Consider the following 27,200-nt stretch of genomic DNA (forward strand, 5'->3'; position numbering starts at 1 on the left):
AGCGTGGGCTGTGACATCACAGTTCCCAGGGCTCCATCTGAAGTGGACACTGGAGACCATGGAATGATGGAGTCCCTGAACGGTTGGGCTTGCAAGGGAGCCTGAAGAACAACATCTTGTTCCCAGCTGAGCAGTCTTCCCCCAGAGCAGGCTGCTCAGAGCCCTGTTCCCAAGGATGGGGCATGCACAGCCTCTGTGCACAGCCTGGGCCAGTGCCCCAGCACCCCCAGTGGAAAAGAGCAGCTTCCTTAGATGCAGCTTCAATCAACCTGCTGCAGTTGAAAGCCATCCCCCTTGTCCTGTCAGCACAGGCCCTGCTGAACACTCTGTCCCCTTCTTTCCTGCGGGACCCTTCCAGTCCTGCACAGCCACAGGAAGGTCTCCCAGTGTCTCCTCTCTCCAGGCTGAGCATCCCCAGCCCCACTTGCCCGGCAGTCTGTCACATCAGGGCCAGTCAAGGCTGCAGGGTAGCAAATAGCATCAGGAACTGAGAGATGCAAGCTTTAGACCCAGGTTTGCCTCTAAATGTACAAAATTAATAACAGTGGAGGGGAAGATGGTGGGACACTGGTTCTGTTCTAACTGGTGATTTATTTTTCTTCTTTTCTGTCATGCTGACCCAGGTTTTTCTGTTTGGAAGGAAGCTTGGCACAATGTCCATTGTCTTCTCCATTTGTGAAAGACCAAGCGGAGTCTGGGCAGGCTGATATGCAGAGCAAAACCTGAAAATATACTAGTGATCCTGAGCCTGGGGGATGCAGCTAAACCCAGCCAAAAGCAATTTCTGGAAAGCTGATCCTGGTTTACATTGTCTTGAGTTTGGCTTTGCCAACTTCACCAGTCATTTACGAAAAAGCAAACAAAACTCAAACCAAATCAGACAAAAACCCAGTCAATCAAACAAACAAACCCATGCAGCAAACCAATCAAACAAATAGATAAAAAACGCCAAATAAAACCAAGGGAAATGAGGAGTTAGTATTAGTTGTGAGGATAGCACAGCAGGCAAATGGCTGCTTGCCACAGGATCACCATCAAAAGCCACATAGAACAGCTGCTCCAAAATATACCCAAGAGGAGAAAAAGAAAAAGCGATCCATGGCAACTTTGGGGGCAGCTCTACATTCAGATGAAGGATGAGCACACAGTGGTACAGATCCAGCATTGCCCACCCTCCAGGCTGCTGTTTGCTCCTGATGAAAGACCCTTGCAGGACTGTGGCCCCTCTCAGTGCAGTGTCAGTCACTGCCAGAGCTCTCAGCTGAGCCACTGACATTTCCAGAGTGACATCCAGTGGGATACCCTTTTCGGTTTGTCTCCTAATGCCACAGGGGTCCTAAACAGTATATGCCATCCCATTTTTGTTCCGTTGATATTGACTGCTTGGTTTTATTTTGTCAGCAGTTCTATTTATTATGAATTGGAATATGATGAAGAAACTAAGGAAGTTAACTCCTATAATTAGTGCACATAGCTTAACTGATGTGACAGCTCATTTAATGCTTGCTAGGAAAGAACTAGAAAGATTTAATGAACAAAATTGGTAAAAAAAGAAATGGGGGATTTGTAATAAGTAGTAATACATTTGTTCATTAATTAAATCAATAGCTAAATAACTATACAATATAAAACAATAGTTAAATAGCCAAAAAAACTTCTTGTGCAGATACATATGGTTGCTGGTTTACTATAGTGCTTTGGGAATTCCATTGTAAAGTTATGCCTTGTGAAAGGAAAGTAATGAGAAGCAGCTGTAATAACAATCCTTAAACTCGCTAGAATTGCTTAGCTTGCAGAAAATGTATAGTACTAGTAAGAATTGCTTAGCTTGCAGAAAAGTGTATAGTGTTCTGTATAGATATGCCTTATAAGGCATAAGTTCACTCAGCGTTCACAAAGAGGAAGACTAAGGGGGACTAAGCCTTCATCCCACGACCACCAGAAGGCAGAAAAAGACCCCCTAGCAACTGAATGAGCAAGCGCAGAAGACAGATCACGTCATCCCTAAACCCGGAGAAGCAGGCAATAAAAGGTGGACTCAGGGGATAGGAATTTTGTGAGCCAAAGTGGAGCAGAGACTCCGGGCCGCCCAGCGCTGTCCTTGCTTATTCTTGCTTGCAAAAATAATAAAGATAATTATTTGATCCTTAAATTCAGTGGACTTGTTTATCACACTGCCCAGACCCTAAACAGCCCCAAATGTGCCCCGGAAATGTCTCCAGGGACCCCAAAGTGGCCCCTTTTACCCTGTCTGTGAAAATAATTAAAAAAAATGTCAAAAGATCTAAAAATAGCACTAATTAGCATTAAGAAGGAGAAATAAATGGCCAGTAGTGGTCAATGATTTAATGAAAGGAATTGTTTTATTTAAAACCAATGACAAATAATTTTTTGATTGCTAAAAATGTATTCAATGTTTCACATAAATATCAAAGGAAATAGAAATATACAGTAATACTAATATAAATTTAAAAACCATAATTATAACTTTATAAATTAATCAATCTTATTTATTTTAAAAATGCATGCTTTTTTAAGTTTTGGGATGTCAGTCCCAGGTGGGCCATGTTAGACACGGTGAGGCTGGGGTGAGGAGCAGGTTGTCCAAAATGGGTCAGCCTGCAAGGGGCTTGTTCCTCTCCATGCCCAGATCTTCTAGGGAGACATTCAGCATCAAGATCACCTGGGGAATCGTTCTTTCACCTCTTTTCTGAACTGAAAAATAAAACCCCACACACGTGATTAAAACCAAACATCATGCCGTCGGTGCACTTTGAAATCTCCCTCCTTAACAGAGCTCCAGACTGACTCCAAGCAGCTTCACAAGCCCTGGAGACTTGGAGGAAAATTGAGGGAAGAGAAAGAGCCCCCCAGGGCTTTCTGTATTTTAATCAGCCCCACGGTGGATTTGGGGCTGAGTCCAGGAGCCTCAGGCACTGAGAGAAGGATGAAGAAGCTGCTCAAGGAGTCAGCAGCAAAACTCCAAGTGCCTTGGAGCATGGCTGGGCCCAGTGAGGGCAGGGAGTGCCAAAGGCTCCCCAGGGACTGGTGAGAGCAGATCCTTGAGGCCAGGAGTGCAGGGAGCCCAAGGCTCTGGGCAGGGAACTGCAATGCTGAGCAAGGCCTGGGCTGGCTGGGGGAAGCAGAAAGGCCAAGCCCTGAGCCCAGCCTGGGCCAGCAGGGCCTGTCCCTCACGGGTGGCTCGGGGCTCTCTGTGGGGCAGGGGGATGTGAGGGGCAGCAAGGACAAATGCCATCAACCTGCAGCCCCTGCCAGCCTGGCCAGGGAGGCCGAGGGAGAGCCAAAGTGCAGCCCCTGCCAGGAAAGTTCCTGCTGTGGGGCCTCCAGAGGCACTGCCCGAGCCCAGGGCACAAAGGCCTGGGTGCCTGTGGCCCTGCCAGCCCTGCCCAGCCCTTGGCCATCTGTCCTGCAGGCTGTGCCCCCTGTGCGTGCTGCTCCTGTGCCCTGGCCGGCTGCACTCGCCCCTCTCGCTGTGCCCCAGCATTTCTCAGCCAGCGTTTCTGTGCCCTCCCTGGGCTCCCGGCACCCAGCGCTGCCGGCTCCTGGCACACAGAGCCGGCCATGGCCCAGCCTCACGCTGCCACACCTCGAGCACCACAATTCCACCCTGGCAGGGACTTTGCTTTCTCCTCAGCTCCAGCCTGAACCTTCCAAGCTGCACTTTGGGGAGGTTTCCTGCAATTCCCACTCCCAAGGAAAGCTCTGTCTCCTGCTGGTCACAAACAGAGAAGGGCTGGTGGGAGAAGTGCTGGTCAGAGGCTGTTTAGGGCACAGTCACAATGAAATTATTGACTTTTTAAATATTCGGTAAAAGAAGGAGGGGCATCAATAAATCTTCTACACTGGACTTTTGAGGGCAGACTTTGGCCTGTTGAGGATGCAGATTTGGGGAGTACCAAATCAGGTATTGATTTTTTTAAAAAAACAGCCCTTAAAAACAACTAGTTCCAGGAAGGATGGAAACACTTCAAAAAAGAAATCTTGAAGGGGCAAGAGTAGGCTGCCCCCTTTGTGCAGAAAGATGACCCAGAGGGGGAAATGACTGGCCTGGCTGGGCATGGAGCTTTTCAAAGAAAAGGGGCATTAAAATGGGATTAAAAAGGATATTTCTAGGGATTAAAAAGAGGGTGCAGCACCTTTGGACATAGAGGCAGGTAAATCAAGAAATGTTTAAGGATGTTGTTAGGTCATGCAGAAAGAAAATTAGAGAGGTCAAAGCTCAGTTAGGACTTAACTTGGATACTTCTGTGAAGGTTAATTATTATGTTTTTATAGGTACGTTAATGTCAAAAGGAGGGGTAAGGACAACCTGCATTTCTTACTGTGAGGGATATGATTACCAAAGATGAAGAATGGGCTGAGGTACTTCAGCCCTTCTTTGCCTCAGTTTTCAACAATAAGACAGGCCATCCTCAGGACAAGTGTTCTCCTGAGCTGGTAGATGGGCACAGGGAGCAGAACAGCCCCTGGAATCCAGGAGGAAGCAGCTGGAGACCTGCTGAGCCACTCAGGTGCTCACAGGTGTCACTGGGATCAGAGGGGATCCATCCTAGAGATGGATCTAGGATGATGGAGCTGGTGGATGAGCTCCCCAAACTGCTCTCCATCATTTACCATCAGTCCTGGATCAGCAGGGAGATCCCAGAGGAGTGGAGGTGCCAATGTGAGCCCATCCCCAAGAAGGGCTGGAAGGAGGATCTGGGGAACTCCAGGCCTGTCAGCCTGACCTGGGTGCCTGGCAAGGTTATGGAACAGATCACCTTGAGAGCCATCACAGGGCACCTACAGGATGGCCGAGGCATCAGAGCCAGCCAGTGTGGATTTCAGTATCTGCACTGATGATCTGGATGAGTACAGCATCAGCAAATTTGCAGATGACACCAAGCTGGGTGTGAGTGTGGATCTGCTGGAGGGTAGGAGGGCTCTGCAGAGGGCCCTGGACAGGCTGGATCCAGGGCCCAAATCCAGCAAGGTGAGGTTTAACAAGTCCCAGTGCCGGGTCCTGCACTTTGGCCACAACAACCCCTGCAGTGCTACAGGCTGGGGACAGAGTGGCTGGACAGCAGCCAGGCACAAAGGGACCTGCAGGTACTGATGGACAGCAGGCTGGACATGAGGCAGCAGTGTGCCCAGGTGGCCAAGAAGGCCAATGGCTCCTGGCCTGGATCAGGAATGGTGTGGCCAGCAGGAGCAGGGCAGTGATTCTTCTCCAGTGCTCAGCACTGGTGAGTCCACACCTCGAGTGCTGTGTCCAGTTCTGGGTCCCCAATTTAGGAAGGACATGGAGGGGCTGGAGCGTGTCCAGAGAAGGCCAAAAAGGCTGATGAGGGGTCTGGAAGAGAAGTTTGGTTGAAAGCACATGAGGGAGCGGTGGTTAACTGGACGATGCCCTGGGTAGACAAGGAAGTGTTAGGGTGCAGGTTGGACTTGGTGATCTCAAATGTTTGTCACAATAAACCGGAGTGGATTCCCTGGTGTCCCCCAGCCCTTGCTGGCCCCAGGGGCTGATGGCATTTGTGCTCCCTCAGGTTCATGTCCCCACAAGCAACAGCATGGGGGTGGTCCTGCCTGCTCTGTGCAATGCAAACAGGGGCTCCTGAGCCAGTGCTGCCGTGGCTGTGCCTGCAAGGATGCGGCACCTGTGTGAGCTGGGGGAGAGGCCAGGCCAGATTCTTTCAGTCATCTCCTGAGAGGTGCAGATTGTTCTGGGGCTTTTCATGAACTGTTTCTACTCTTGATTTAGATGGAGATTTTAGAATTGATTTCAGATGTAGCAGAATCTGAACTGAGCACAGAAACAAACTCCCTCTGTCAGCCCATTTTCATCTTCTAGATCACTTTCAAGATGTCCTTGGGGGTGTTGGAATGATGATCACACAGCTCTCCACTTCTGGCTGCAGGCTCTGCAGATTCTTTCTTTGCATTCAGTCAGGCTTGCATTCCCCAGGAGTTCTTGGTAGCCTGTCATGTTTCCTTAGGGTAGAACAGTAACAATGAAAACCTTACCAATGGCACAACTGCCCAGCCCACAAGGAAAAGAAAAGAACAAGCTGCCAAATTCTTCAAATATTTGTCCTGCTTTGCTGCAAGAGTTGTGCTGCACACACAGTATGGAAAGCTGCAGTTGGTGGCAACCTTGTGACAGAAGCTGCACCTCGTTCTCCGGGAAAGGTTCATGGAAAAAGCAAACAGGACTGAGGAGAAGATTCTGGAAAAACTGAAAGAGCTTTTAAGAAATTAAATGAAAATTGAAACAATTCAAGACGTTTTTCTCGATTTATTTTTATGCTCCCGTTTTCCATCTTGCACTAGTTGTCCATCCCATTAATTCCAAACAGATCTCACCGCTAAGATCCATGAGTTGGCAAGTTTTAGACATTTTAAGATACCATGACCTACACACAGTGTGGCTTCCCCTGTTTTTCTTGGAAAGCAATGCTGGAGAGGTAAGTGCAGTGCTTGGGTCAGGTACAAATTCTGCATTCAGGGAATGCGCTCTGAGAGTGTTTGACCCTCAGCAGGGACAATGCACAGCAGGGACCGAGGGGATTCCTGAGCCACTGTGCAGGAGTCCAGACTCTGGCTCTTGGCTGAACTCGGCAAAGTTCCCGTGTTTGCAGAGGCTCAGGGGCTGCCCTCGGGGAACGTGGGGCTCGGGGCGGGCGCGAGCGGGCAACGGACAAACGGACACGGGGACAAACGGCCCCGGAGCTTCAGTTGCAGCAGCAGCAGCGGCAGCGGCAGCAGCAGCAGCGGCAGCGGCAGCGGCAGCAGCAGCAGCGGCAGGAGCAGCAGAGAGAGAAAAAACTTTCGATTCCCTTCTCCTCTCCCTGTCCCGCTTCCCTTTACCACTCCCGCTCTCCCTTTCCCGGTCTCCCCTCCTCTCCCCGCCTCCCTCTCCCCGTGCCGGGCTGGGCCACGCCCCCGGCCCGCCCCCGGCCCCGGGCGGGGCTGCCCCGTGCCCGCCCCCGGCCGTCCCGCCGAGGTCTGGTCCCAGCCCGGCTCTGGCCGTGCTGGCGCTGGCGCTGCTGGGCGGGGTTCAGTGCCTGGGGCGGAATCGCCGGCTTTTGGCTCCGCCAGGCCCGAGCCCGGCCCCGACCGCGGCCCCGACCCCGGCCCCGGCCCCGGCCCCGACCCCGACCCCGACCCCGACCCCGACCCCGACCCCGACCCCGAGCCCGGCCCCGGCCCCGGCTCCTCCTGGGGCCCGCGGAGGACACACGCGGCCCCGCCGCTCCCGCCGCCTCCGCTGCGGCTTGCCCGGCCCGAGCTCCGCCGCTCGGCAGCGCGGCCCCCGGCCCCGCGGCTCCCGGGTCGCGTTGCAAAGAGCGAACGCCGGGGGATGGCCGGGCCGGGGCGGGTGAGGGGCGCTCGGGGGCCGTTGCTGGCCCAGGGCCAAATGCTGACAGCCGCGTCCCGCCCGCAGGGAAGGCGCAGGAGGCCCTGCAGGAGCGGTACCGGCTGGGCTCGCTGCTGGGCCGGGGCGGATTCGGCAACGTCTGCTCGGGGACGCGGCTCTCGGACGGCGCCCCGGTGAGCGGCGGGGCCGGCGGCAGGCGCAGGAGGAGGGGGCGCAGGAGGAGGAGGATGGGGCTGGGCAGGGCGGGCATTGAGCTCAGCCCGCTGCTCCCCTTGGCTTGCAGGTGGCCATCAAAAGGGTGCCACGGAACCGCATCTGGCATTGGAGCGAGCTGGTGAGTGAGCCGGGACAGTGGGAGAAGCCGGGCCGTGCCGGGCGTGGATGAGCCGAGCCCCGGCATGGTGGAAGCCGCCAGGACATCCCGAGGGGGAGCGGGCGTGGGGCCATCGCAGGGCGCAGAGCATCCCGGGCTGGCTGAGGGGTTGCCCAGCCCTGGCCCAGCATCGGCCCCACTGATGGCATCGTGCTCCTCCCGCAGCCCGACGGCACCAGCGCTCCCCTGGAGGTTGTGCTGCAGGACAAGGTGTCAACTGGCTTCCCCGGTGTCATCCAGCTGCTGGAGTGGCTTGAGCTCCCCAGCGACATTGTGATGGTGCTGGAGCGGCCAGAGCAGTCTCAGGACCTCCTGCATTTCATTCAAGCAGGGGGGTTCCTGCGCGAGGAGGTGGCGCGGCAGCTGTTCCGCCAGGTGCTGGAGGCTGTGCGGCACTGCACCAGCTGCGGGGTCCTGCACCGCGATATAAAACCAGAGAACATCCTGGTTGACCTGGCCAGCGGGCAAGCCAAATTGATTGACTTTGGCTGTGGCACCTACCTGCAAGAGACAGCCTACACTCACTTTGCAGGTGAGCCTACACAGGGCTGTGCTCCCGCTCCTGGCATCTCACGGCCCAAGATCTCACAGCCCAAGCTGGGTGTGGCAGCGGGGATTCTCCCTTTTGCTGCCACTCAGGAAACTGAATCTGCAGCTGAGTTGCTTTACAGCAGGGGTGGGTGGGGAGCCATCTTCCAGCCCTGCTGGCAGCCTTTGCCCACCACTGTGCTCAGGACTGGGGCTGGGCTGGGGCAGCCAGCCTGACAAAAACAGCCATGGGTGAGGGTAGCAGAGAGGGAGGTCAGAACCTGTGTCCCAGCCGGTTTGTGCAGGCAAGAGGAAGGGCTTGGACTGCTCCACTTGCCCTGTTTGTCTTGCCTTTATAATATGTTTGGGGCAATGCAGGCAGGGAGAATGAGGGCATGGTTTTTCCCCAGCACGCAGTGGGTATTTCCTTTGCATGTCATGGTCAGGCCTAGCCAGGGCTTCCACTGTCCCCTTCCCACACCAGTGGCTTCTTTTGCAATCCCAAGTTTGTACACCAGTCCCAGATGCTGGTGAGAGGACAGTGGTCACCCTGTGTGCCACTGATGCAGCCCCCGCCCGCCCAGGGATGCTGGGGCCAGGCTCTGGAGCAGCAGCATCCCCCTGATGAACTCCATCTGTATTCCACAGGAACACCATCATACAGCCCCCCGGAATGGACCCGCTATGGCTGGTACCATGGCGAGCCAGCTACCATCTGGTCCCTGGGCATCCTGCTGCACGAGATGGTCTGTGGGAAGATGCCTTTCAGGAGGGGCTGGAACTTCAGCTGGGGCCAGCTCTCACTGCCACAACGGCTCTCTCCAGGTGAATCCTCTTCTCTGGGCACGGGGGGAATACCAGTGCTGGGAGACAGCAGCAGGCTCGGGAGCATCCCGCTCTGGCAGCTGCTGAGGAGGTGGCACATGTCCTGCTCCCCCCCAAAACCAAGAATTGATGGGAAAGTTCAGGCCCAGCTCTGAGCGCATCCAGCATGGCCTGGGCATGGGAATAGTGGGGCAAAGCAGACAGGAGCCTTCTCCAACTGATGGGCAGTTTCTGGTTTCTCTCCCCAGAGTGCCAAAATCTGATTGGGTGGTGTTTATCCATGCACCCCTTGGCCAGACCCTCATTAGAAGAGGTGTTCTGTCATCCTTGGATGCAGGATGTTCATCTGCCCTAGAAGAAGGGAGAGAGCCACAGGCACACTGTGCTGCAGGGCCCTGGTAAGTTACAGCTGCACACATGCCTTGGCAATGAGAAGCAAAGAAAGCCAGCCTGTGTCACTGCACCAGGGTCATGGGATGGGAACATGCAGCCCTTGTGCTGGAGCTGAGCTGCTCTGCCCAGCCCTGGTGGCTGCCATCCAAGCTGGTTTTGCTTGTCCTGGTTCCCTGACAGCTGGGGCCCTGGGCAGAGCCCTGACAGCCTGGTCTCACCCCAGGGAAGGAGAAGGAGCCCCCAGAGAAGCTGTACCAGGTGGGGCTGCTGCTGCAGGAGACAGCGAGGATGACATCAAGGATGACATGAAGGATGACAACCTCTTCCTCAACCTGGCCACCAGCAGTTGAAGGTGATGCACTTTGATTGTGGCACCTTCTTCAAAGCCAAACTCCACAGGGAATTTGCAGATGAGTCCACACCTGGGGAAATGCTCCCAGATTTGGGCATTGCCCAGCCTGGCTGGGAAGCAAAGGTTCCCCCCTTTGCGGGGGCAGATGCAGCTGATCCTTCAGTCGGCTGCCCAGCTGCTTTTGGCAGGGCTGGTGGGATGGGCTGGGGTGGGTACGAAATGGGAGTGGGCTCCTGGTCCTGCCAACAGCCCCCAGCACACACCGTGCCCCGGGCTGGGGCTGGGGCTGGGGCAGCCAGCCCGACACAAACAAACCCCTGTGGTGGGAGCAGAGGTGGGACTCCCAAATCTGTGCACAGGTGCTTTGCTCTGCAGGCAAGGAAGGGCTTGGGCAGCTCCACTGCCCTTGTTTGCTTTGGGATCACGGTTATTGTGGGGTACAGTGCAGGGGGAAGGGAGAAAACCTGGGCTTTGCTCACACATGGCTGGGTTTTTCCCTGGCATGCAGGGCTTGGGCCTTCCTCAATCCCCTCACAGACATATGATTTTTCCCTTTGTTCTTTTTTTCCCTTTTTGTCTGTAATCTATTTTCAACAATTTGTTGTTTGTTTTTCTAGAGGAAGCATTCTGGTTGGTCCAGTCTGGATCAGGAAGTGCTTGGGAGCAGCTGCGGCGTGGATGGGCCGTGCCCTTGGAGCAGGCTGAGGACATCGTCTGGGACCAGCTTTTCTTCCAGCCATGGATGGCATGAGGTGGGTCCCCGTCTGCTTGGCAGGGTGGGATCAGAGCTTTTGGGAGATGGCAGCGAGCACAGGAGCATCCTGCTCTGGGCAGCTGCTGAGCAGGTGGATGTGCCATGGCTGGCTGCAGGCTGGGCACATGTCCTGCCCTCCTGCCCTGCTCCCAAAGGCAGCACTGATGGGCAGCTCTGGGCACAGCTCTGGGTACAGCCAGCATGGCCTGGGCACCACGGGCAGCTGGGACAAGGGGACAGGAGCCTTCAGCTGACGGGCAGTTTCTGCTTTCTCTCCTTGCAGCCGGGCTCTGCGGATGCTGAGGCTGCTCTGGGCTCTGCCAGGGCTCTGCTGGAGCTCAGCACCGGGCCGGAATCAGCCAAAGAAGAAATGGTGTCACCTGCAGCACAGACTTGCTTGAGCATTTTGGCAACACAGCTCAAGTTTGCAGAGTGTTCACCTCCCAAAAATTAAACTTGTTCAATACCTTCTGAAATCAAATCAATCTGGGATGACTCCAAATGACATTTTTCAGCTTGCTCAAGCTGTAGCTCAGCCCTTCTCTGAACAGTTCTCTCCCCCACCTGCCTTTTACTTCTCAACTGCTCCCTTTTTTCCCCCCGTGAATTCCCAGCCCATTGCTGTCTCCATCACTCTGTTGCCTATCTTGATGCCCCTGACCACAAGGAAGGCTGAGCCCCAGGTTTAGGGACTCATGCTGTCACTGGCTGAGGAGCAGCAATGTTTCAGAGGTCCAGTGGCATTTTAGTGTCATTCAGAGCCACTCTCCAGCCCTCAGCTCTCCTCACTGCTGAGTTCCCACTCCCTTCATCCTTGCAGCAGGATGAGCTCTGTGAATCCCCTTGAGCCTCCCCACTCTTCCCAGCCGATGCACCCACCTCAGTGAGGCTGAAGCTGAAGCTTCTCTGTCTCCTCTGGCACTCCAGTCCAGTCCCCTGTGTGGGGAGCCCCAGCCCCAGAGCACAGCACACAGCAGTGCAGTCCGGGCTGGAGCAGCTGCCCTGCAGCCCTGGCTTGGCTGTTTGTGGCAGCCGAATGCTCCCTGTTTCCAGCTGTCCCTGCAGGATGACCCCAGGGCAGAGCCCAGCCGGGCTCCCACTGCAGCCCCTGGAGCTTGGGGCAGACAGTGCTCCCAGAGCTGAGGTTCATGGGGAGCACCCGGAGCTGTGCCTCGCACTCAGTGCTGGCAAGTGTTGTGTTCTCATCTCCTGCAGTCTGAGGGGAAAACAACCTGTCCTGCCAGGCCAGCACTGCCCCTCTGGGCAGAGACAAGGCTGAAAGACTGTCCCATTCCAGAGGAGCTGGCACTGAGCCTTGGCAGGGCCTGGCAGGGCTGGAGCCGGGTCTGGCCTGCTGTCCGGGACTCGCTGCCCACCAACCACCCCCACCCACCACGCTCCATCCTCCAGAGACAGAAGGGTCTGTGTGTGCCAGGGGTTCTTGGATGTCTCTGTATCCATGGAGAGAATGCTCTGTGTGTGCCAGGGTTTCTATAATGTCTCTGTACCCATGGGTATGGGATGAACATGGACAGTGAAAGTGTCAGTCATGTTGCTTGCACACTCCTTCCTTTGTGTACAAGACACATCCATGCACACCCCGACATATTGGTACATTAATAGGATAGGGATGGATAGAGACTTCGCACAGAGCTCTAACTTTGGCATAACCCACCCTTTAGCCAGAGACCAGGGGATTTTTTCCCCAGCTCTGTGTGAGATGTCCAAGAGCTGAAGGAGCAGCATTCAGAAGCAGTTTCAGGATTTTTACGCCAGAAGTAGAGCTCACAACCATCCATAAAACTTTCCATATTCATTGGGATGGGCTGCTGCTTCTTTAGGAATATGGCCCAATGCAGACATGAGACTTGGAAAAATCCCAGCTCTCTGTGGGTTTGTGCAAAAGGGGGAGCAGCACAAACACTTTGTGCCTGCCTGGGGGCACAAGGTCCAAGGAGCTTTGGTGGCAGAGGGTGACCTGGGCTAGTGGCAGGTGAAGTTCCATTCCATGACATCTCAGAGTGGCACAGGACAAAGATCCAAGTACCCCCAACCCCACTCATGAAGTCCTTGGAGTGCTGCACATCCTCTAGGAAAAGCTGCTGTCACACAATCCATTGGGATTTATAACTTTCATTTCCAACACTTTAAATCCAAATTTCAAACTGCAATATTTTTACACTCAAGACACATTAATGCATAAATGCATAATAAATCTTTCAATTTCCTATTGATTCAATCACAATTTAGAATAACATAATATTGCAAACAAAACCAAGAATCTTTTAAAAAAGTGATGCTGAGGTCAGTAATATGGATCCATGCCATCAGAACATTTACAGAGTAACTGTGTTCTCTTTTTAAAAAGATCAGTTACCTCTTAATCCAAAGTTAGAGAAGATTTTCACTACACATTTGTTTTTTGTTTTTATCTTTCATGTTTTTTATTTTCTTTTTTGTCCAGTGTTTTTAACAGAGAACTCGTCCTACAAAAGGAATGTACAGCAAAATGAGAAACATTTCTGACAAACAATGAAAATGTCGGCTCCTCCTCTGTTTACTTTTCTCTGGATACCCTGAAGAAAAAAAATCTAGCAGATATGAGCAGAGGTGTGAAGTGTTTCATTTGGACTGTGCTGGAGTTCAGCACTGCTGACATCCTGATCCAGTCAAGAGCTGCAGAATTCTTTTGCAGATCTCGAACCCTGTGTTTGCAGGCACAGCACCTGCAGTGCTGACGCACCAATGCACATGAATAACTCCGTTATTCCCTCTCAGAATTCGGGCTCTGCCCCAGCAGGAGGTGCTGCAGCCCTTTGCTCCTGGTTCCCATGTGGAGCAGCTCCCTTCCTGCTGGCTGAGCTGCTCAGGCAGAGCCCGGCAGCTCCTGGCCCTGCAGGGCTGAGGCTTTTCCCCACTGCTGAACATGGGGGCACACCCAGACGGACCAGGAGCAGCTGCCTTTGGCCACTGAGGCTCCAAGGCCCAAACTCTGAGCAGCCAGGGCTGGAAGAGACTCGCAGGCTCCCTGGTGGCTGTGCTGCCCCACCTGTGCCTGGCCCAGTTTTGCTTGGGGCAGAGGGAGAACAAGGGGCAGCTCCCTCCCAGCCCAGCCCAGGGACCCCTCCAGCCCCAGGGCTTGGGGCACTGTCAGCACCTGCTGCTCCAGCCACCGCTCCTGCTGGCCCTGACAGCAACACCCAAACTGGGACTGATCCTGAGGGAGCAGCAGCAGGGCCTGGATCTGATCCCTGACTCTGGGACAGGGCTGGACAAATGACCCCACAGCAGCAGCAGCAGCAGCAGCAGCAGCAGCAGATGGAGCTGACTTTCAGCACAGCCCCTGCCACTCTTCCCTCCCATGTGCAGCGGTGTCACAGCAGCCTGAGGCACCTGGGAGCCCCCAGTGCCAGCAGGGACTTGAGATGGCAGCCCTGGGTTCCTGGAGGTTGTGCAAGGAACAGAGCTGGCGACTCCCTGTCCGTGGGGAGCTTCCAGATGGAAAAGGCTGCTGTGCCCAGGCAGCTCCAAGGCCACAGCAAGGAGAGTCTCGACCACTGGATCTGTGCCAGTCCCACAGTCCTGGGCAGCAGCCACTGAGCCCTGGGGGAACAGAGGGCACAGCAAGAGGGACAAAGCCAGGCAAGGTCAGAGACTGGAGAGAGCCAGAGCCGGGAGCAGGAACAGCTGCTTCACTGCACTCTTGGAGAAAGCTCTTGGCTGGTTCAGAGCGCTGAAAGGCATGAAGGACAGAGAGGAGGCCATACCAAACAATGCTCCTGTTTCCACACCCTCTCCTCTCTGTGTCCCAGACGGAATTGGATGGACTGTGTTCTTCTCTCCAAGTCATCTCGTTCAGCATGAGCAGCTTAGCACCAGGAGCTGAAGGATCTGAAGCCTCAGGCCACAAGAGCTGAGCAAGAGGAGACTTTCTGAGCAAATGAGTGCTGCTCAAATGGACCTAGATGAATTCAGCAGATCTAATAATGGAATCACAGCATCCTTTCTGTTGGAAAAGACCTCTGAGCTCATCCAGTCCAGCTGTTCACACAGCAGTGACAAGCCCAGCACTAAACCACGTCCCTGAGGTGCCAAGGCCTGGACAACAGCCCTGAGTGAGGCCTGAACAGCAGGCCCTGAGCCAAAGGTGGCCTCTGGATGAACCTTCCAACCAAAGGCTATCTTTGTATCTGCTCACTGATGAAATATGCATGGCCATTAGCACTGTGATAGATGTAACCACTCATTAGTGACACATGTATTGATCTTTTTGTATTTGCAAGGCAGACAAGGCCATGAAATCTGACATCTGGCCTTGTTTGGGGCTGAAGGATCAAAGTCACCTCCCTTGGTTCCTCCTTGAGCCCTGGCCAGGCTTTGGGAGGAACCCAAGAGGAGGATGAAACCAGATGTTCCCACACTGGAAGTGCTGTCAGTTTGTTCATTCAGCACTGTCAGAGCTGGGCCCTCTCACAGCGAGGTTGGAGCCTCACATGTGGCTGGAGGCAGCTGCAGGAATTCCCAGTGTCCAGGAGTGGCTCTGCAGCCCTTGGCTGGGACAGCTTCCCCCAGCTGCTGTGTGGATCTGGGAAATGGTGAAGTCTGAGGGTAACTGGTGCTGGGTCTTTCTTAATCACTGCTGCAATCTTTGGTGCTGATGATTGGGTGCATTGCTGAGCTGCTCCTTTTGTGATCCTTTGCTGCTTTGAGCTGCAGTAAATGACACTGATTCCTTCAGTTGGAGTCTGTGTCTTTGGTGCTGACCCTGCCCACTGGTAAAACAAAACTGGCACAGTCGGGCCAGATGACAAGAAAATGTAATTTTTAAATGTAAATGTGAAGAATCGGTCCCATCAGAAATTCCCAGATGGGAAGCCCTTCCCTGGAGTTGGCTGGCTCTGGAGTGGGCTGAGGTCAGAGCAGATGTGAGCTGTGGGGCAGCTCGTTAAAAGAAGCTGAACCTCTGGATGTCTTAAAATGCATCCAAAAATTTGGAAATGGAAAAAGGAAAAGAACTTGTGTTTTTGGAAGACAAGGGTGAATTTTGTTAATGACACAATGGAAACAGCACTAACTGAAGAAAAAACTGTTGTTGGAACACTGCCACATGGAGTGACAGAAGAAGGTTTCAATCTTGAGCTCAGGTTAGTTTGTGCAAGTGATATAATAATAATAATTATATATAATATAGTATAATAATCTATATTTATATCTGAATAATTAAAATTGATAATGTGAAATAAGGCTGACAATAATTTGTTAGCTTTGGCTGCTCACTGTAAACACTAAACACCCTACAGAAAAGGACTGGCCAAGACCCAGCTGTCAGTGGTAAACTTTGTGAATTGTGTGTAATGAATAAAGGAGGAAGGGATGAAATTGGCATTTTTTATAGGATTTGTTTAGACTGTGATGCAGAATGCTTTGTCTGTTATTGTGAAAAATACAGTGATTAAGACTGCTGGGTTTTTCATATTCCAGACAATCCACAAGGTGCAGCATTGGTTAAATGGGTGAAGGCGTTGTTAAAAGAGCAGTTGACAAAATGAGGAGATGGGAACCTGTCCCCATGGAGACCCCATCTCCCAGATGTACTCCATACCCTTAACAATGGCCCACTGGGGAAATGGAAACCCCTGGCTGTGCACGGCTGCACCTAATTTACATTAACAAACTAAATTGATTATTAGAAGAAGTAAAAAATGATGCTGTGAAAATATCCAATAGTACATCCTGTGAGCTCCAAAAAACACAAATGGAGTTCTGCAGAACCACATGGCCTTGGATTATCTGCTTGCTGGCCAGGGAGGAACCTGGGCTATTGTAGGACAGGAATGTTGCAGGGATGTCTGTCAGTGCTGGGTTTGAGGTCCAACAGTCAGCAATCTCCTTGATAGAAAGATCAGGAGAAGAGTGGCAGAAAGAAGAAAATTCTTCCTGGTGGGATTTGCTCCCAAATTGGAAGCTGCTGTGAAATGCATTTGTGGCAGTCACTGTGATCATTGCAGTGTGAGCACTTGGTGTGTTTTGGTTCCATGTTAGAGTTGTTGTGACACCTTGTGCTGGAAATGGAGTACTGAGATTTGTCTAAAAAGAGACACAGTCTCAAGAAAAAGTGGGCTGTAATAAAGAACATAGAGAATAACAACTAATTAGGGCTGTTTTAGTCAGACCCTGCCTGACTGAAGCCTCAACAACAGGCCCTGAGCCAAAGCTGACCTTTAGATAAACCTTCCAACCAAATGTTATATTTGTATCTGCTCATTAATGAATCATTATTAGCAATATGATCTCTGTATGTGTTCACTGCTGAAATATGGATTTACCTTTCTGTGTTTGGAAACTGGACAAGGCCCCATCTGGCTTTGTTTGGGGCTATGGGATCAAAGTCACTTCCCTTGGTTCCTCCTTTAGCCCTGGCCAGGCTTTGGAAGAAGCCAAACAGGAGAATTAAACCAGTTATTCCCACACTAGCACTGATGTCAGCTTGTTTGTTTAACACTGTAAAAGCTGTGGCCTCTCACAGCAAGGTTGGAGCCTCACTGGCTGCAAAGGTGGAGGCACCTGCAGGAGCTCCCAGTGTCCAGGAGTGGCTCTCCATTCTGTGGCTGTGAAAGGGTTAAAAGCACTGTGCCTAGGCATACTTGGGCAAGAATAAGAGACATTGCACCCAATAAGGAAGCTTGCAAAAATTCAGCCACAAGCTAAAGACACAGGATGAAACTTGGCAAGAAATAGGGAACAAAACTGGCAGAAATGAAGGGCAGAGCTTGCTAAAACCAGTGAGGAAATTGCTGAAACAGCCAACAAGAGACTGTGCATGCCTAGAGGAGAAAGGTGAAAAGGGCACAGTGATGAAGATGTCCATCCTTCATCAGGAGACCCCCGAGGAAGTCATGGAGCCTTCCTCAGTGCCACCACCAGTGTGCACTGCACCTGTGCCTCGTGTATGCTAATGATTGTAATGAGTACTGAGAAATCGTTTACATAACCACACCTTTTCTGAGGAGAAACATGAATATGCATAGAGTATAACTGTATATTGTAATCTGCTGTGTGCCTGTGTGCGCTGTCAGGAGGAGATATCCCTGCACACCTGGTGTGCTGAATAAAGCAAATCCCCTCCTTGGGCTTTGTCTGGGAAGTGTCTCTTGGCCTGGTTTGGGGCCATTCACATCCATGGGGTTCTGTCAAGTCACAGTGGAGCCTTGGTGCCCTGTTGTTGCACAGCCTCACAATGCTCTCCTGCTGCCATGAGGTCCCTCCCTCGGTGACACACTGCAGCCCTGGTTCCATGAGGGACTCTTGGGTTCCATGGTGCACGCCTTTTTCACATCTGAGCCTTGCTTCCATGGGTTCCATGGACTGACAGGAGCCCTCTGCATTCCATGGGGCCCAGCTAGATCACAGCAGAGCCTGACTTTCATCAGGTTCTGATACCTGTTCTGCCAGCTGACTGGGGTGATTTAAAGAACACAGAAAGCAATGGGAAGAATGGTCTTATTTTACTGTGAGTGTTAAGGCAACACAAAGTTAAATTATGCATTCAATAAAACTACTTGCTTGGCTTTATCAACAAGCAAAAAGCAGCAAAGTAATGAACCTAATCATTATTACAGGAAAGAAAGTGTAATAAATAGGTGTGATTCGTGCTGATAAAATTGAAACAGTAAACAATATTGATACAGGAATTAATATTTGGAAATAATAAAACAGTTAAAGGTGTAATGCCAAGAAAGAAAGGGAGAGGAGGGGTTGTATTTCAGTATCCATGCCATGTGACTCATATCTTCCCATCCAAGTTCTGTCTTGCTCCCTGACTTTTTCTCCTGCTTTTGCAATATCTGTCAGGTTAATTATGGCATGTTTTGGCCCTTTGCACTGCACCTCATGTCATCCTGATCCATTTTCTTGTTGTCACTAAATCTCACCTTTTTTTTTTTTTTTTCAGTATCCATGCCATTTTCCCCTCAGAGATATGTCTTCCTCCTTGATATTTTCCCATGCTTTTGCAGTATCTGTCATGTTAGATTTGGCATCTCTTTTACTTTTGTGCTGCATCTCATTTCCTCCCAGGCCATTCCCTTTTAGTCATTAAATCTCCAAAAGTTCTGATTTTTTGGGGTTTTTCTCAGTTGCATTTCGTTTGATAGTATCTCCTTTCCAGAGCATTTGTCAGCCTTTCTTTCCTGGGTGGCAAGATTTTGTTTCCCGGCCCGAAAGGAAAATTAATTTCCCTTAAGGCCGGGAAACGAAATATTGCGATTTCAATCAGGACCAATTGGATTATCCGTGGTCCATCTCCCTGCACTAGACGGCATCCCAGGACTTTTGATGGTTTTTTGATCGTCCTCCTCGTACTCCTCGTCCTCATCCTCGTCCTCCTCCTAATCCTCCTTCTCCTCCTCCTCCTCCTCATCCTCCTCCTCGTCCTCCTCCTCGTCCTCCTCCTCCTTGTCCTCCTCCTCCTCCTTGTCCTTATTCTTGTCCTATTCCTTGTACTCCTTGTCCTCTTTCTCCTCAGCCTGGTCCTCCTCCAAATATTCCGTCCTCCTTAATCTCCTCCTCCTTTTCCTCCTCCACCTCCTCTTCATCCTCCTCCTCCTCCTCCTTCTCCTTATCCTCCTCATCCTCCTCATACTCCTTGTCCTCCTATTCCTCCCCCTCCTCGTCCTCCTCCTCCTCGTCCTACTCGTCCTCCCTCTTGTGGCCCTCCTAGTCCTCGTACTCCTCATTTTCCTCCTCCTCCTCCTCCTCCTCCTCCTCCTCCTCCTCCTCCTCCTCCTCCTCCTCCTCCTCCTCCTCCTCCTCCTCCTCCTCCTCCTCCTCCTCCTCCTCCTCCTCCTCCTCCTCTTCCACGTCCTCCTCCTCCTCCTCCTCCTACTTGTCCTCCTCCTCCCTGGACTCATCCTCTTCCTTGTCCTTTTCTCGTCCTATTCCATATACTCCTTGTCCCCCATGTCCTCAGCCTCGTCCACCTCCAACTGTTCCACCCACCTTATCCTCATACTCCTCCTTTTCCTCCTCCACCTCCGCTTTGTCCTCCTCCTCCTCCTCACCCTCCGTGTCCTCCTTGTCCTCCTCGTCCTCGTCCTCCTCCTTTTCGTCTTCAATGTCCTTCTCCTCCTCGTCGTCCTGCTCCTCCACCTCCTCTTGCCCGTCCTCCTCCTCCTCCTCCTCCTTGTCGTCCTCCTCGTCCTCCTAATCCTCCCCCTCTTCCTCCTCCTCGTCCACGTCCTCCTCCTTTTCGTCCTCGTTGTCCTCCTCCTCCTCCTCCGCCTCCTCCTCCTCCTCCTCCTCCTCCTCCTCCTCCTCTTCCTCCTCGTTCTCCTCGTCCTCGTCCTCGTCCTTTTCCTCCTTCTGTTTCTCCTCCTCCTCCTCCTCCTCCTCCTCCTCCTCCTCCTCCTCCTCCTCCTCCTCCTCCTCCCTCTCCTTGTCCTCCTCCTCATCCTCTTACTCCTCGTCCTCCTCATCCTCGTCCTCCTCCTTTTCCTCCTATTTGTCCTTATCCTCCTCCTCCACGTCCTCCTCCTCCACCTCCTTCTCCTCCTGCTCCTCGTCCTCCTCGTCCTCGTCGTCCTCATCGTAATCGTCCTCATCCTCCTCCTCCTCCTCCTCCTCCTTCTCCTTATCCTCCTCCTCCTCCTCCTCCTCCTCCTCCTCCTCCTCCTCCTCCTCCTCCTCCTCCTCGTCCTTCGTATCCACCTCGTCCTACTCGTCCTCCTCGTCCGCCTACTCCTCGTCGTCCTCGTCATCCTCCACCTCCTTGTCCTCCTCCTCATTCTCCTCGTACTCCTCCTCCTCTTCCTCGTCCTCCTCCTCCTCCTTATCCTGCTCCTCGTCCCCCTCCCTATCCTCGTCCTCTTCGTCCTCCTTATCCTCTTCCTCCTCCTCCACCTCCTTGTCCTCCTCCTCGTCCTCCTCCTCCTCCTCATCCACCTCGTACTTCTCGTCACCCTCTTCCTCCTCCTCCTCCTCCTCCTCCTCCTCCTCCTCCTCCTCGTCCTCCTCCTCCTCCTCCTCCTCCTCCTCCTCCTCCTCCTCCTCCTCCTCCGCCTCCTCTTCCCTCTTCCTCCTCCTCCTCCTCGTCCTCCTCCTCCTCCTCCTCCTCATCCTCCTCCTCCTCCTCCTCCTCCTCCTCCTCCTCATCCTCTTCCCCTTGTCTTCCTCATCCTCGTCCTCCTCCTTTTCCTCCTATTTGTCCTTGTCCTCCTCCTCCACGTCCTCCTCCTCCACCTCCTTCTCCTCCTGCTCCTCGTCCTCGTCGTCCTCGTCGTCCTCATCGTCCTCATCCTCCTCCTCCTCCTCCTCCTCCTCCTCCTCCTCCTCCTCCTCCTCCTCCTCCTCCTCCTCCTCCTCCTTCTGCTCCTCATCCACCTCGTCCTCCTCGTCACCTTCGTCCTCCTCCTCCTCTTCGTCCTCGTCCCCATCCTCCTCGTCCTCGTCCTCATCCTCCTCGTCCTCATCCTCCTCGTCCTCGTCCACATCCTCATCCTCGTCCCACTCCTACTACTCCTCCTCCTCCTCTTCATCATCCTCCTCGATCTCCTCGTCGTCCTCCTCCTCCTTGTTCTCCTCCGCGTCCTCCTTGTCCTTATCCTCCTCCTCATCATCCTCCTCCTCTTCCTCATCCTCGTCCTCCTCGTCCTCCTCGATGTCCTCCTCCTCTGCCTCGTCCACCTACTTGTCCACCAGCTTGTCCTCCTCCTTGTCCTCCTTGTCCTAATCATCCTCCTCCTTCTCGTCCTCCTTGTTCCCCTCTTCCTCCTCCTGCTTCTCATCATCTTCCGCGCCCTCCTCCTGCTCCTCCTCCTCCTCCTCCTTCTCCTCCTCATCCTCCTTGTCCTCCTCCTCCTCGTCCTCCTCGTCCTCCACGTCCTCGTCCTCGTCCTTCTCCTCGTCCTCCATGTCCTCGTCCTCCACGTCCACGTCCTCCTCCTCATCCTCATCCTTATCCTCCACCTCCTCATCCTCCTCATCCCCGTCATCCTCCTCCTCCTCCTCCTCCTCCAACTCCTCCTCCTCCTCCTCCATCTCCTCCTCCTCCTCCTGCTCCTCATCCTCCTTGTCCTCGTCCTTCTCTTCCTCTTTGTCCGCCTCCTCATCTTCATCCTCATCCTCCTCGTCCTTGTCCTCCTTCTCCTCAGCCTGGTCCTCCTCCAACTATTTCATCCACCTTTTTCTCCTCCTCCTTTTCCATGTCCACCTCCTCTTTGTCCTCCTCCTCCTCCTCCTTCTCCTTGTCCTCCTTTTCCTACTCCTCCTCCTAATCCTCCTCCTCGTCCTCCTCGTTCAACTCTTCCTCTTCCTCGTCCTCCTCATCCTGCATGTCCTCCTCGTCCTCCGCGTCCCCCTCCTTGTCCTCCGCCTTGTCCACCTCGTCCTCGTCCTCCTCCTTTTCATCCTCCTTGTCCTCCTCCTCTTCCTTCTCCTTCTCGTCCTCATCGTTCTCCTCATTATCCTCGTCCTCTTCCTACTCGGCCTCATCGTCCTTGTCCTCCTCATTTTCGTCCTCGTTGTCCTCCTCCTCCTCCTCCTCCTCCTCCTCCTCCTCCTCCTCCTGCTCCTAATCTTCCTCGTCCGCCTCCTCCTCTTCGTCCTCGTCCTCATCCTCCTCGTCCTCATCCTCCTCGTCCACATCCTCATCCTCGTCCCACTCCTACTACTCCTCCTCCTCCTCTTCATCATCCTCCTAGACCTCCTCGTCGTCCTTCTCCTCCTTGTCCTCCTCCACGTCTTCCTTGTACTTATCCTCCTCCTCATCATCCTCCTCCTCTTCCTCCTCCTCGTCCTCCTCCTCATTCTCCTCATCCTCGTCCTCCTCGTCCTCCTCGATGTCCTCCTCCTCTGCCTCGTCCACCTACTTGTCCACCAGCTTGTCCTCCTCCTTGTCCTCCTTGTCCTACTCGTCCTCCTCCTTCTCGTCCTCCTTGTTCTCCTCTTCGTCCTCCTGCTTCTCATCATCTTCCGTGTCAGCCCCCTCCTCCTCCTCCTCCTCGTCCTCCTTGTCCTCCATGTCCTCGTCCTCGTCCTTCTACTCGTCCTCCATGTCCTCGTCCTCCACGTCATCCTCCTCCTCCTCCTCCTCGTCCTCCTCCTCCTCTTCCTTCTCCTCCTCCTCTTCCCTCTTCCTCCTCCTCCTCCTCGTCCTCCTCCTCCTCCTCCTCCTCATCCTCCTCCTCCTCCTCCTCCTCCTCCTCCTCCTCCTCCTCCTCCTCCTCCTCCTCCTCCTCCTCCTCCTCCTCATCCTCTTCCCCTTGTCTTCCTCATCCTCGTCCTCCTCCTTTTCCTCCTATTTGTCCTTGTCCTCCTCCTCCACGTCCTCCTCCTCCACCTCCTTCTCCTCCTGCTCCTCGTCCTCGTCGTCCTCGTCGTCCTCATCGTCCTCGTCCTCCTCCTCCTCCTCCTCCTCCTCCTCCTCCTCCTCCTCCTCCTCCTCCTCCTCCTCCTCCTCCTCCTCCTCCTCTTCCTTCTCCTCCTCCTCTTCCCTCTTCCTCCTCCTCCTCCTCGTCCTCCTCCTCCTCCTCCTCCTCATCCTCCTCCTCCTCCTCCTCCTCCTCCTCCTCCTCCTCCTCCTCCTCCTCCTCCTCCTCCTCCTCCTCCTCCTCCTCATCCTCTTCCCCTTGTCTTCCTCATCCTCGTCCTCCTCCTTTTCCTCCTATTTGTCCTTGTCCTCCTCCTCCACGTCCTCCTCCTCCACCTCCTTCTCCTCCTGCTCCTCGTCCTCGTCGTCCTCGTCGTCCTCATCGTCCTCGTCCTCCTCCTCCTCCTCCTCCTCCTCCTCCTCCTCCTCCTCCTCCTCCTCCTCCTCCTCCTCCTCCTCCTCCTCCTCCTCCTCCTCCTCCTTCTGCTCCTCATCCACCTCGTCCTCCTCGTCACCTTCGTCCTCCTCCTCCTCTTCGTCCTCGTCCCCATCCTCCTCGTCCTCGTCCTCATCCTCCTCGTCCTCATCCTCCTCGTCCTCGTCCACATCCTCATCCTCGTCCCACTCCTACTACTCCTCCTCCTCCTCTTCATCATCCTCCTCGATCTCCTCGTCGTCCTCCTCCTCCTTGTTCTCCTCCGCGTCCTCCTTGTCCTTATCCTCCTCCTCATCATCCTCCTCCTCTTCCTCATCCTCGTCCTCCTCGTCCTCCTCGATATCCTCCTCCTCCGCCTCGTCCACCTACTTGTCCACCAGCTTGTCCTCCTCCTTGTCCTCCTTGTCCTAATCATCCTCCTCCTTCTCGTCCTCCTTGTTCCTCTCTTCCTCCTCCTGCTTCTCATCATCTTCCGCGCCCTCCTCCTGCTCCTCCTCCTCCTCCTCCTTCTCCTCCTCATCCTCCTTGTCCTCCTCCTCCTCGTCCTCCTCGTCCTCCACGTCCTCGTCCTCGTCCTTCTCCTCGTCCTCCATGTCCTCGTCCTCCACGTCCACGTCCTCCTCCTCATCCTCATCCTTATCCTCCACCTCCTCATCCTCCTCATACCCGTCGTCGTCCTCCTCCTCCTCCTCCTCCTCCTCCAACTCCTCCTCCTCCTCCTCCATCTCCTCCTCCTCCTCCTGCTCCTCATCCTCCTTGTCCTCGTCCATCTCTTCCTCTTTGTCCGCCTCCTCATCTTCATCCTCATCCTCCTCGTCCTCGTCCTCCTTCTCCTCAGCCTGGTCCTCCTCCAACTATTTCATCCACCTTTTTCTCCTCCTCCTTTTCCATGTCCACCTCCTCTTTGTCCTCCTCCTCCTCCTCCGTCTCCTTGTCCTCCTTTTCCTACTCCTCCTCCTAATCCTCCTCCTCGTCCTCCTCGTTCAACTCTTCCTCTTCCTCGTCCTCCTCATCCTCCATGTCCTCCTCGTCCTCCGCGTCCCCCTCCTTGTCCTCCGCCTTGTCCACCTCGTCCTCGTCCTCCTCCTTTTCATCCTCCTTGTCCTCCTCCTCTTCCTTCTCCTTCTCGTCCTCATCGTTCTCCTCATTATCCTCGTCCTCTTCCTACTCGGCCTCATCGTCCTTGTCCTCCTCATTTTCGTCCTCGTTGTCCTCCTCCTCCTCCTCCTCCTCCTCCTCCTCCTCCTGCTCCTAATCTTCCTCGTCCGCCTCCTCCTCTTCGTCCTCGTCCTCATCCTCCTCGTCCTCATCCTCCTCGTCCTCATCCTCATCCTCGTCCCACTCCTACTACTCCTCCTCCTCCTCTTCATCATCCTCCTAGACCTCCTCGTCGTCCTTCTCCTCCTTGTCCTCCTCCACGTCCTCCTTGTCCTTATCCTCCTCCTCATCATCCTCCTCCTCTTCCTCCTCCTCGTCCTCCTCCTCATTCTCCTCATCCTCGTCCTCCTCGTCCTCCTCGATGTCCTCCTCCTCTGCCTCGTCCACCTACTTGTCCACCAGCTTGTCCTCCTCCTTGTCCTCCTTGTCCTACTCGTCCTCCTCCTTCTCGTCCTCCTTGTTCTCCTCTTCGTCCTCCTGCTTCTCATCATCTTCCGTGTCCTCCCCCTCCTCCTCCTCCTCCTCGTCCTCCTTGTCCTCCATGTCCTCGTCCTCGTCCTTCTACTCATCCTCCATGTCCTCGTCCTCCACGTCATCCTCCTCCTCCTCCTCCTCGTCCTCCTCCTCCTCTTCCTTCTCCTCCTCCTCGTCCTCATCCTCTTTGTCCTCCTCCGTGTCCTCCTTGTCCTTATCCTCCTCCTCATCATCCTCCTCCTCTTCCTCCTCCTTGTCCTCCTTGTCCTTATCCTCCTCCTCATCATCCTCCTCCTCATCCTTCTCCTCATCCTCGTCCTCCTCGTCCTCCTCGATGTCCTCCTCCTCCGCCTCGTCCACCTACTTGTCCACCAGCTGGTCCTCCTCCTTGTCCTACTCGTCCTCCTCCTTCTAGTCCTCCTTGTTCTCCTCTTCCTCCTCCTGCTTCTCATCATCTTCCGCGTCCTCCTCTTACTCCTCCTCCTCCTCCTCCTCCTCCTTGTCCTCCTCATCCTCCTCGTCCTCCTCGTCCTCCACGTCCTCGTCCTCCTCCTCCTCGTCCTCCTCCTCCTCCTCCTTGTCCTCCTCCTTGTCCTCTTCCTCTTTGTCCTCCTCGGCCTCGTCCTCCTCCTTTTCCTCCTCCTTGTCGTTGCCCTCCTCCTCCACGTCCTCCTCCTCCTCCTCATCCTTATCCTCCACCTCCTCGTCCTCCTCGTCCTCGTCCTCCTCCTCCTCCTCCCCCTCCTCCTCCTCCTCCTCCTCCACCTCCTCCTCCTCCTCCTCCATCTCCTCCTCCTCCTCCTGCTCCTCATCCTCCTCGTCCTCGTCCTCCTCGTCACCTTTGTCCTCCTCCTCCTCTTCGTCCTCGTCCCCATCCTCCTCGTCCTCGTTCTCCTTCTCCTCAGCCTGGTGCTCCTCCAACTATTTCATCCACCTTTTTCTCTTCCTCCTTTTCCATGTCCACCTCCTCTTTGTCCTCCTTCTCCTCCTCCTTCTCCTTGTCCTCCTTTTCCTACTCCTCATCCTTATCCTCCTCCTCGTCCTCCTCGTTCACCTCTTCCTCTTCCTCGTCCTCCTCATTCTCCATGTCCTCCTCGTCCTCTGCGTCCTCCTCTTTGTCCTCCGCCTTGTCCTCTTCGTCCTCATCCTCCTCCTTTTCGTCCTCCTTGTCCTCCTCCTCCTCCTTCTCCTTCTCGTCCTCATCGTTCTCCTCATTATCCTCGTCCTCTTCCTACTCGGCCTCATCGTCCTTGTCCTCCTCATTTTCGTACTCGTTGTCCTCCTCCTCCACCTCCTCCTCCTCCTGCTCCTAATCTTCCTCGTCCGCCTCCTCCTCTTCGTCCTCCACCTCATCCTCCTCGTCCTCGTCCACATCCTCATCCTCGTCCCACTCCTCCTCCTCCTCCTCCTCCTCCTCCTCCTCCTCCTCCTCCTCCTCCTCCTCCTCCTCCTCCTCCTCATCCTCCTCCTCCTCGTCCTCCTTGTCCTCCACGTCCTCGTCCTCGTCCTTCTACTCGTCCTCCATGTCCTCGTCCTCCACGTCCTCCTCCTCCTCCTCGTCCTCCTCCTACTCCTCCTTGTCCTCCTCCTTGTCCTCTTCCTCCTTGTCCTCCTCGGCCTCGTCCTCCTCCTTTTCCTCCTCCTTATCCTTGCCCTCCTCCACGTCCTCCTCCTCATCCTTATCCTCCACCTCCTCGTCTTGCTCATCCACCGTGTCCTCCTCCTTGTCCTCCGCCTTGTCCTCCTCGTCCTCCTCCTTTTTGTCCTCCTTGTCCTCCTCCGCCTCCCTCTCCTTCTCGTCCTCATCGTTCTCCTCATTATCCTCGTCCTCTTCCTACTCGGCCTCATCGTCCTCGTCCTCCTCATTTTCGTCCTCGTTCTCCTCCTCCTCCTCCTCCTCCTGCTCCTAATCTTCCTCGTCCACCTCCTCCTCTTCGTCCTCGTCCTCATCCTGCTTGTCCTAATCCTCCTCATCCTCGTCCACATCCTCATCCTCGTCCCACTCCTACTACTCCTCCTCCTCCTCTTCATCATCCTCCTCGACCTCCTCGTCGTCCTTCTCCTCCTTGTCCTCCTCCGTGTCCTCCTTGTCCTTATCCTCCTCCTCATCATCCTCCTCCTCTTCCTCCTCCTTGTCCTCCTTGTCCTTATCCTCCTCCTCA

General features: G+C 54.2%; 2 protein-coding genes and 2 pseudogenes across 2 annotated transcripts in view; all 4 read right to left on the reverse strand.

Annotated features, from left to right (window-relative positions):
• Positions 1 to 18,993: 18,993 nt before the first annotated feature.
• LOC135306030 (uncharacterized) lies at positions 18,994 to 21,640 on the reverse strand (annotated as a pseudogene).
• A 1,031-nt stretch (positions 21,641 to 22,671) lies between these two features.
• LOC135306031 (cilia- and flagella-associated protein 251-like) lies at positions 22,672 to 24,176 on the reverse strand. The gene is given in 5 exon segments (XM_064429596.1): positions 22,672 to 22,836; positions 22,941 to 23,106; positions 23,108 to 23,214; positions 23,292 to 23,510; positions 24,054 to 24,176. Coding segments are annotated over 5 exon segments (780 nt in total).
• Positions 24,177 to 25,872: 1,696 nt separating this feature from the next.
• LOC135306032 (cilia- and flagella-associated protein 251-like) lies at positions 25,873 to 27,012 on the reverse strand (annotated as a pseudogene).
• Positions 26,700 to 27,200, reverse strand: part of LOC135306062 (cilia- and flagella-associated protein 251-like) — a 1,986-nt gene continuing 1,485 nt past the window's right edge. The window contains exon 3 of the mRNA XM_064429624.1: positions 26,700 to 27,200. This exon is cut by the window's right edge and continues 23 nt beyond it. Coding sequence (XP_064285694.1) covers positions 27,047 to 27,200 — 154 coding nt within the window. The 3' untranslated portion in view covers positions 26,700 to 27,046.

The sequence above is a fragment of the Passer domesticus genome, chromosome 8 (assembly GCF_036417665.1).
Source record: "Passer domesticus isolate bPasDom1 chromosome 8, bPasDom1.hap1, whole genome shotgun sequence".
Taxonomy (NCBI): Eukaryota; Metazoa; Chordata; class Aves; order Passeriformes; family Passeridae; genus Passer; species Passer domesticus.